General features: G+C 38.0%; 1 protein-coding gene across 1 annotated transcript in view; it reads right to left on the reverse strand.

The window, feature by feature from the left end:
- LOC117164258 (uncharacterized) overlaps positions 1–9445 on the reverse strand; it is a 34286-nt gene extending 24841 nt beyond the window's left edge. The window contains exon 1 of the mRNA XM_033347217.2: positions 7551–9445. Coding sequence (XP_033203108.2) covers positions 7551–8808 — 1258 coding nt within the window. The 5' untranslated portion in view covers positions 8809–9445. The remainder of the gene's footprint in view (positions 1–7550) is intronic.
- Between the last annotated feature and the right edge of the window lie 1638 nt (positions 9446–11083).

Consider the following 11083-nt stretch of genomic DNA (forward strand, 5'->3'; position numbering starts at 1 on the left):
CGCGACGTCGCGTCGTCTTGCGTTTCAGGCATTTTAAACGTTTCCCCCGACTCGTATAGCGCGCTCTTTCGTGTTCTGTGGCACCAAACGTCAAGTTTCCTCGACGTATCCGTGCTTGTTCCCCAATAAATCTGCTCTCCATCTTTTCCTCAAACGACAATTTTTTCCTCGTTCGTTTGCAGCCTCGATTCTCGTCCTGGTATTTTTGCGCGCCTCGTATCTCTCATTACTTTATGTCGGGCAATTTGCGTCGCGAACAGCGCGCGTGCATCGTTGCTCTGTCACGCGTGTAACGGCTGACGAGCAAAAGACCCGTCCGCGAATTACATCTCGCAAACTTCATTCCAACACGCGTCACACAGCTCCTCCCTCTCGTCGCTGTTCATATTCGCGGATGACAGTAACGTCGTCGTAATACACCGTATATGGAACGTCGTGTTGTGACGTCAGAAATTACACGTGGATAAAATGGGCCAATCGCTCCGACCGTGAAAGTAGCTCGCAACGAAAATAAGTTAGACCGGTCGGGGAACCGAGACTTGTTTGACATTTGGCTCGATCGTAGCCAACTGTTTGCGGAACTGGAGCTAGTATCTTTTGGTTCTTTTAGAGTTTCACGTTGTTCTAAGAACTTGTTTCTAACCTGTTTGATTAAGAAGTATGTGTACTTTTAATCGTGTGAATTATTTGCATTTACAGTATTAGATGCAAAATTATGTATTATCTGTTATTTTTAAATTAGCACGCGAGGAGAAGTTTATAGTCCATAACTTTTAAGTCATCAATTTACTAATAGTAGCTAGTAAATTATTACGCAAATAAGCCCAATAATACGAAGAATAATATGTCAGATCATTTATTATTATTTTCTTACTGTTAACTGGTTACAGCTTTATAACTTAATTCTTATGTCTTCAAAGTATTCCTTACCTTCTAATAGAAATAATAACGGAATTTTACATTAACATTTGACACTTAATAATACCTAATTTAAATTCCAACAAGATATCATTTAAAACTCCGAAATTTAGCTTCGAATAATCGTCAGTTACAATACAAAAGGTTTAATTTACACTCGTATTAATCGCGTTAAACCTAACTGGTTTCTAAGCAAGGTCCAATTGTTTTCTAATCTTCAGTGGTTCTATTTTGTGGTTCCCAAGTTTCTCTATCAATTTCACCTCCAGATAAGAAGATGCAATTATTGCAACTGTTTCCCTTGTGAACTTATCTAACAGTAGTTATCTGGCATTTTCTACTTCCCAGCGTAACCTCCGAAGGTAATTTCGTTTTTCTCTGTAACCACTGCGACGAAGAAGCAATACCGCGAGACGAATCTTCGTAAGAAACGAAGAAAAATCCGCGAGCAACGCAAGCTGGTAGATTTCACAAGATCCGAGGCATTTCCGTTTGATTGTTAACGTCCGTGAGACGAGCTTCGTCCCATCGTCGTTGATACCAGAATCCTCTTAGCTGGGATTCTCTTTTCTCCTGCGAAGGCCACTTTTCTTTATCTACGCTGTTACAATAATCCGCGTCCCTGAACGGAAACCTACCCAGGAGGAATTTGAACTTAGCAGAACTCGCCCCCTAACAGGCGGGAATTTCAAAGAATTCCAACGTGAAGGTATCGCGTAACTGGCTGTATGAAAAATAGCGGATCTACATATTCGCAGTAGGGGGTGATTTCAAGAACACTTTTATCGCGTTCCTTCCATCTTTCCACTTTGCAGGTTTCTCTGTTTGTTCCTCGTGTTTCGCGTTTTATACTTGTGTTGTAAGCGAAGAATTTTATCTGACAGCGCGCGTGTTTCGCGCCTTATTGGAAGAGGGTTCCTGATCAGACGGAGGAACATGTTGTAAGAGACACAGGGGAATTCAGAGGGGGATTTTTAATCTGATAGAATTTTAGAAGGGCTTGGTTTGCGTGTACTGTCATTCTTGTGTGAGTGAAATAATAACTTCGATTGTGATAGGCCAAGGAGTGAATTATTTTTTTGTTCAATTGAGTGTGATCAAGTCAGGCGAAACAAAATTCTATTTTATTCTCTTTTTCAACGAATAGTTTCATCTTCCTGAATATCATTTTATGTATCGTTTTTAAACTGGCAATGCGAACTTTTCTTTTATATATGATTTCAATTTGTGAACTTTTACATATACAGACGTATGTCTTTCAGCATTCGTCAAAAGTCGAACATTGCATGTATTAGTTGATTGATGTGTCTGCGAACAAAGTGCCTATAAAATCAAATTTATAAAAGGAATTACCAATTGTTCCAACTGAAATACTCTTGAAATAAACTTAAAATCTAATTCAGGTCTTATATGCTTTCTATCAATGTTAATATTATTTCTTCCGCGTGTATCACGATAGTATGTAATTCGAGCGAGGAAAACTAAAAGTTTGCATGAATCTTAAAACAGCATAGTTGCAATGAAATAAATGAGAATGCCAGGCTGGGTCTCGTTCAGGCAAGCTCCTCTTAAACGTTGATTGTAAGTTCTTAAAACTCGTTCTGCTCTCGAAGTTTCGCACAGAGTTCCGCCTTAGCTTGTTACTCTGTCTAAAACTTCCCTCTCACAACACACTATCCACGCTTAAGAACACTCATCCCCCCCACGCTCACATACTTATACCTGCCAGTCAACCACTTTGACGCACGCACGCATTTCCTCGAATCTAACTTTCTAAATAACGCAATCGCAACTTTGTGCCCGAAAAACTCTCTCGCCACTGTGTCGAGAACAATTCTATAATATTTGTGACTATAAAATAGTAACAAAAGAAATAATTAGGGAATTATCAAAGTGTTCTAACTGATATAATTCAGTAGATCTTAGAACTTTCATAACTAGTTCGCAATATGCATGTATAATGAGCAAAATGTATCAGAAATATGTACGATATAATATATCGAGTATTACTTTAAATGTTCTACTTTTATCCTAAGAAAATATACATTTGCACGAGCATTAATAATTTATTTGATTTATTTAGAATTATGCCTTGCAACATATTTTTTCGTATACGTTTAGAAACCTAAGCTTCTAAAAGGGAGAACGTTTGTTGAGCTATTAATTCGTTTATTTTCTTCATCTTAGGGTAAAAAGAAGAGAATCCACAGGAATCAAAGACGAATGAAGTTTCTGTGGATTCAGTAATTAATCGAATTCGTGATCGATGTTTTTCTTCTAATCGTCTGGCCCACCTAAAGCGAGTGTGGCTATTTACGCGGTCCGTATGTGGTTAATAGCGCAGCTAAGAATGCGACAACCTCGTTAAAGCCTGTGTCATGCTTTTTAAACGTGCACATGGTTACTCTCTGTTCTTTTTCTAAGAGTGTTCTTGTTAACTGGAATTCATACCAGCAACGATTATAAAGTCAGCACTCGAGATTTCCGTTCTACGCGATTTGATCGATAGCTTTGCGCCGCAAACGCATGTGGGTGGCGATCTGTCTATCTACCGTGAAAGTTTTCGACAGTGACGGTATGATGGAATTATAATGTCGAATTAATTCTGTCATGAATAGGAAACTGTGTAAATTCATCTGATGGATTCCTGATTTAATAGTGTAAAAATAATTATTCATTGGAGAATTGTATTTCGAAAGGTTATCAAACGCTTTGTCTTACCTGCACTTCCGTTAAAAAAAAATTGTGCTAAATTCCTGTAGTTTTTGCAATTGAAGACTATAATTTTTTCATAATTATTTAACATGACTTGATTAATTAAATATTTTCCACTATTATTTATAATTTCTCCCTAACGTTCCGATAGTTTGTGAATTTGTTGCTCGAAGAAATCAATTGTTTTTGATGCAAAGCAATGTTCGAAATATTTTCACTGTTTCACATTGTTATAGAATAAGTAGATCCGATAGTTGTTTCACGGTAAATAAAAAAGGATGGTAAGGGATCGAAGCGAGGTCTGGCGAAGTAGATACTAAAGATCTTTCCATTCAAGGAAGGTTCTTTCTAAAGAATTATTTTTATTATGACATTATCATACTAGTATTATCGTTACGGAGCGGTATCTGATATCAATACAAATGTCGTTAAAAGAGGAAACATAAAATTATACAGGTATTTCTATTTCATTAATATTAGAAAAGAGAATAGAAACTATCGAATGACATGTAACACATATGGCAAATGTTAGGATTTAATATTATAAATATTATAAACCAACCTCGTATAACTAGACGTTGTAAACAACAGTTTAGAATTTTCTGCACGTTTCTCCTGAACAGATAAAACCTCCAAATGTTGTTGTCTATTCAATTTCTAATTACCTGGTTTCCATTTTATCTCATGCTACTTAAATATGAAAATCACGTGGCTCCACTATTTTACATAAACGCCAGCAATTTGTCAACCGCTGTCTTCCGTTTTCATAACGAGGTCACGACACCGACGAAAACAGCCAGAAATAGAGAAAATCGAGCGAACGCGTCATAATTCGTACGATCGACCTTTCTAGATTTAATATACCTTACAATAAACATAATTAAAGGAACAGTTCTCATGAATTTCGAGCAAAGAGCAGTCACCGAGTCAGCTGGAATTCTACTCTCGATCGTGTGATTTGGAGGGTTCTAGTCGTCTTTGAATAGGAACTAGGCCCACCTGAATAATCGAGTCCCTCACCTGCTCTCAAGTGTGCACGCACTCATGAACAACGCTTTCTCAAACGAGAACAGGATCAACGGTCTATTATGATGTCATTCCTAGACGGTAAGTCTTCGAATCGTTTCACTGACATCGAGCACCCGTGGATGACGTAAAGGCGAGAGAGCAATTCGTCTTTATTGGCCGATTCATGAACCACTATTGCAGCTTCGTTAGTGGAACGAGTTCGAAAGAAGCCGTGGATGAAATTTTGAGAAATTACCGTTGTCTGTAGGAATTTTAGAGAAAATGTTGCTTTGAAAAGTTTCTCAAAATTTTCTGGTCTGACTGCTGGTCAGGGTATCGTAATAAATTCCTAAGGGTAAAAGATCAGTCAGTAGCTCAATTAACCGGGTAATAACTAAAATTTCAATTCAGTAAATGGAATTCAAATAAATGTAGTTCTAATGCATAGATTTATAGAATTTTGTGCAGTAAATACATTTGTCGAGACTTCTTGATAAAGTTGTGTCTACCTATAAATTTAATTTTATAACATTTGAAATCGAAGATTCTTTATTTAATCTGATCGTAGACAATATCAGTAAAATATCATTAAATTGGAAATCGTTATGGATATTTTATGAAAGGAAAGCGAGCAAAAATATATTGTTTTCGCGTTTCATTCATGTGTTTTATGATAATTGAATAGCCGTCTGCTTTCCAATTCAGTTTAGCTATTACTATTTCGATAAGAGAACGCCTGCTTCCGTTTCGAAAGATAACTGGGCCACGTGTGAGAAACAGTAGAGGGACAACGCGCCATCTCCTTAGAATTGCGAATATTTTCTAGGGATTATTAGACCTGCCGGCTCCATCCCGAGCCTGTGTAGATTTTCCCTGTGGTTTCGCCAAGATGTTGCTTATGGTGCGCAAAGTGTATTGAAAAACTTATGTTTGTTGATTCAACTAGAATATATTGAAATACATATCCATATTTGCCTTTCCATGTTACTTCAATTCATCAGAAATTCCTATGCCCCTTGAAATCATTTAAAATTTACAATTAACTCTGATCTTTCTTCTTACATAAAACAATTAAAAGTAGATTTTGATTCGTAATAGAATAAACTCAGTAAACCTTAATATTACATTCATTACTAAGTTCCTAATAAATCGATATCATTAGAATCTTTCCTTATCAAGTCGCAATCGAATCATGTAGAATACTGGTGAGTTTCATATATTTAAATTATTTTTTGTATACTAGGTAATGTGTATGAATAATTGTATGTTATATAAGATAGGAGGTAAAGAGTGGAGTTGATCAGTTTGGCTTGTAATTGTAGGAAACTCGACTATTTCATATCATCAACTACAGAGATAGGAATCAAAGATGTGTAGAAAATCATATTGCGACGAAAGCTACTACTAGAATCTCACAATGTTCTTGATAACTCATCGAAGACTCGTAAAGTTTGCCAACAACAAGGGGTGGAACGTTTGCCAAGTGGCATTCATCCGCATCTTTTTCTCCAAGCGTAGCCACGAACCGAAGTAAACGAACGGCGAGAAGGTGTGATGTATAATTAACGCGATTCATATCTCGTTTATTAGACGGCAGATGTAAGAATACTCGGCGACACTCGTGCCGCTTGGACGTTCGCCAAAGAGCGATATACGTGCCTGACCATGCACGTTTCGTGGCCACGGAAACGAGAGAAACAGTTGCGCGCAGACAAAGCGCTAGTGGACGGGCAACAAGGTGAAAGATGCATCGTGATTTCAGCCTTGTTTCACACGGCCCAGCCAGCTGACGCTCTTTAATTTCACCGACTATTCCCACAACGTTGCAACTTTCTGCCCCTTTCAATCGCGATAACGTTCTGCGCCGTTTTATGGCCGAATTGAAACAGACTGAAACTCTGTCGGTAGTTAATGTTCCAATTTTATTACTCATTTCCTTCTTCTGTTCCTTTTTCTTGCTTCTCGATTATTTATGTTAGTTAATATATTTGGATTTTATTACTGATTGATTTACTAAAGAATTACTAAACCAAGTGAAATTACACATTCTAAATTATTTTCTTCATAATTAATCAGAGAGAGGGAGATACTTTTGAAAAATATATGTACCTGCTGTGGTTAGTACCTAACCCAAACCTCATAAAAATATTATAGTATTAAATGAATAAAAACGAAAGAAACGCGCTACTCCAACTTACTATGATAGCTAATATGTTAAAAACATGCACGCTCCGTGTAAGTCTAATGTTGAATGACACATAAGAAAAATCGGCATTACTACGGTTTCAACAATTCGTCGATCGATTTGTTATGCAAATGAGTAGATGATCGAATTGGGCGAGCAAATGGCTACATACACGTGAATAAATTGTTTGAAACTGAACGTTAAATTGGTACTTGTACATTGTCCTGTTGCAACACGAGGTACTGATACGTGTGGTGTTTGAATAGTGAATTTATTATAAAGTTTGAATAGTAAATTAAAAGCGGATTGAAGACTATACACGGAAATACAGGAATGAACATGTAATTTTAATATGTTTGGACATAATAAATTACTACGTAAATGTTATAATAAATACAATAGTGCGCATATACTTCTTGTGGATACAGTATATATACTTTCAAAATTTTTATATAACTTATATATATATAATATATAACTTTATAACTTTATATATATATATAATATCTTTATATATATATATAACTTTATATATATATATATGTATATATATATATATATATATATATATATATATATATAATCATTCATACAACACGCGAGAAAAGTTTTGTAAGTCTACAAACATCTACACGAACCATTGTATATAAATCGTCTATCATACCAAATAATATTCTTATCCCCTCAACCAAATCTTCGGAACAATTTCCCAAAACAAACTAACCTGACTTCCAGTACACAGCATGGGCAAACTTGTCAGCCACCTGCAGCAGGAAGATGCCACTGGCCCCATGTATTCCATAGGACAGCATCTGCACCAGCATACCAACAAACATCACGATCCATCCCCAGCCTCCTTCCGGATAATAATGTTGTTTCAATGTATGCAGTTGCTTTAAATCAGTCAGCAATTGTTTGGAATTGTGCGCGTGGCCGGCGGCAGGCGATTGTTCGTTTCCACTGCACGCGACACCGCTGTCGTGTACAGATAATCGTGGCAAAGACCTGCTGTGATATAGCAACGACGCAACAGGGGTCTCGTGCCTTGATTTCTTTCCATTCGCCTCCTTTACGTAGTTCTCTTCGTACGCTAGTCCTTCACACTCTAAAAATCCTGAATATTTAGGCAGATAAGACTTTTCGTAAGAAAGATGCAGTTCATCACAATTTGGACACGTAGTTTGGCCAACGTGTTTTCCGACTTTACGAACAGGCGTCACGTTGTTGGAGGATCGGAGTTCACTGACACGAGGACTTTCCTGGCTCGTGGATGATCGAGTTACCCCCCTTTCGATGTCCTCGCGCCCTTTTACTATCGGTCTGTCTCTCGGAGAATCGGCAAGTTTACGAGGCACTTCTGCTCGAGACCTTCTCTCAATTGTACCTTCCGCCGTATCAACGATCAAATTCGCGTGATTCCGTGGTCTATATCGCGGTGAAAGTTCGCGTCGATCCTTTTTACCAACATTCTCTTTCGATCCACGCTGCCTGGTCGAACCTACTAATTTATAGATGACCCCAGAGATCGATGTCTGCGTGTTCTCCGGCTTCTTTTTCGACTTCACGACCCTCTGTTTCTTAATCTGTATTGAGTTATCTGGCCTAAAGTTTACGCTAAGCCGTTTATGCTCAGTGGGAAACTTGTATGCGTCATACTGCCGCGAACTTTTCGGTTTGTCAGCAAGTTCTGCGTTTCTCGTACTTTTGCTCCTTCCATCTTGAGCGAGAAGCGGTCTGTTTTTATCTGGAGGTTCGTGAACCGTCAAATTTTGTCCTTGGACGTCCTCGCTGGATGTCCTGCGATGGTCCTCCACGACGACGAGTCCTCTCATTCCGCCTTTTTGATTCGTAATCCTTCGCTTTCTCTCGCTATCGCTGGTGACACTTGAATCTTCCGAAGTCAGAGATTCACAAAGGAGCGATGACTTATTGACTGTCGTTCGATCGTCGCCGATTTCCAGATCGACGCGAGAGGCAGCCATTATCCGGTGTTCTCAAACCTCTTCCCATTCGCGTCTTCGTCGTCTTCGCCGTTTTCGTCGTCGATTCTTTATCTCCTCTGCCTCTTCCATTTCCCCTCCACCAAAGGATCTCTGATTCTTTACTTACTGTCCACCAGAGTGAAAATGCGAGATTAAGTCGCGACAGTCAAATTACGTGTTCAATTGCGTTCCATGAATCATCCAGTTGAAGATTTTGCAATTTGGACTTGCAAAATGATGATATTCAACGCTTGAGTTAATACACATTTTGTATTATCTACTTTTTTCTATTTTACAAAACCATCTCCTGTTATTAATTTTCTTTATTCATTTTCTTTTCTTCCGTTTTTAAATGCGACTTCTAAACGTCATTTTAGAAGAGGAAAGTTACGATGCATACTTGACAATTGCAACTACACGATTCTGTTACATTTCAATGTTATAACAGTAATTAGAGTCTCGTTCGGAGAAATTCTCTGGCTTAAGACAAATTCAACCGGTTCGCGATTTTGGTGACAACGTATATAGGACCCGGTTTTATACGGTTTGAATACAGATATCTCGGCGATCTGAAGGCTGTCGAAGATACGACAAGTAAGCAACCGAGCGCGCCACGCTCAGCACGCAAACTGGCCGGAGAACCGCGTCGGCCAAGAATCGTGCGGCTGTCCGCGCGGCCACGCTCGACAGCTGCGCTTCTGGAACCGAAGCCGGAGGAATCCCTCTCTCTTTTTCTAAATCCCCTCCGCGCTGGTTGCTCCAGCCACTTTGTATGTTCGCGGAACGTTCAGGTAGCCGTTGTTCCGACGGCAAAAGCGAAGCAATTGTGCGCGAGAAATGTTGCTTCCAACGAGCTTGTTGCGTAAGTAACGTTCGTCGATTTGTTACTTGAAGCGAAGGTAGAAATGTAATTGTTTCGGGAAAGTATTCAAAGGGTTTGAAAAATGTGAGAGTGATACTTGAAGTAATTGTTTGTACAGTTGGTGATTGAGGAGCTTTGAGTAAAAGAGCCTACAGACTTATGGTAAACATCCACTGTAGGCTATAAGTATTCGAGCAATAACTAACATTTACTACAAACTGTATGCTTGTCCCTGCTTTTATTTTCTAAGTATTTTATTATAACCTTGTTATTTCATTTATATTCTAATGTAAAATAAAACAAAAGTTATTGAGTGAGCTTTTAAAACATGACTGGCCTATGGCTGGCTGTATACATTACTGCTGAAAGTAAGATGTGAACACTTGCTTATTTTTGACTTGCTTACTTTAATTTTTTATTTACAGTGGCTTACGAAAATATTCAAACTCCTTTGAATTACTGTGAAAGTTCCTCAATTGTACTTATTTGTTTCCTGTTGGTTAATTTATGGTCATTTGTTATTGCTTAATGATAATTTTTATTAAAGAAGGTTCATAGTGGTTCGTTTGATAGGGAGATTGGTTGTCATGGTGAGCGAAATAGCTTTCTTCGTGAGAGAAATGTATTTAAAGTTATAGCTGAAGCATAGATAAGATATCTCGTGCAGAAAAGCTTGTTGTTCAAGTCAATTCTTCCCACGTAGCTCCATTCGATTAAGATACTTCGTTAGTTGATATACTTTCTTGCGGTATATTTCTTTAAGAGATCGTGATGCAGCTTGTAAGCGTATTTCAGACACTTTATGCGTCCCGAACATGTTTAGCTTCACAATGCACTTTATTAAGCCAGAACTTAATTTTCATGATGAGGAAAATGAGTTGCAATTTTCACTACTCTATGTGCATTTTTTAATAAACCAAGGGAAGTTTAATATCCCAATAAAGAATAACCTTCCTTCCTTTAAAAAGAAAGTGCACAATAAAACACACAACAACTAAACGTATAACTAAAAAATATTAACCATAGAAATTATATAAATTTAAATTTGCATAAGTATCCATTGTCTATAAACTGCAGGGCATTCAACCAATATTTCTCATAATTAGTATAATAACCAGTGCTTTCTAAAGAAATTCGGGGGGAATATTCAAATGGGTGTTGATCTTAATATATTCCTATAATATTCCTGGCAATTTCTATAATTTTCTGCATTTCTTGCAACAGAGCAGGCGAATCTAAAACGAAACACCACCCACGTCGCCAGAAGACGCTCGTCAAACTCCCAAAAGCGTCTCCGGTTTAATCTACCCGAGCGTTTCATCCGACGCAACCCTCCGTCAGCCTCCATCCTTTCCAGTATCATAGAATTATGCTCAGAGATCTCGGAGATCGTAAGTAATTTTGTCAGACCAA

The sequence above is a fragment of the Bombus vancouverensis genome, chromosome 7 (genome assembly GCF_051014615.1).
Source record: "Bombus vancouverensis nearcticus chromosome 7, iyBomVanc1_principal, whole genome shotgun sequence".
In the NCBI taxonomy this organism is placed as follows: domain Eukaryota; kingdom Metazoa; phylum Arthropoda; class Insecta; order Hymenoptera; family Apidae; genus Bombus; species Bombus vancouverensis.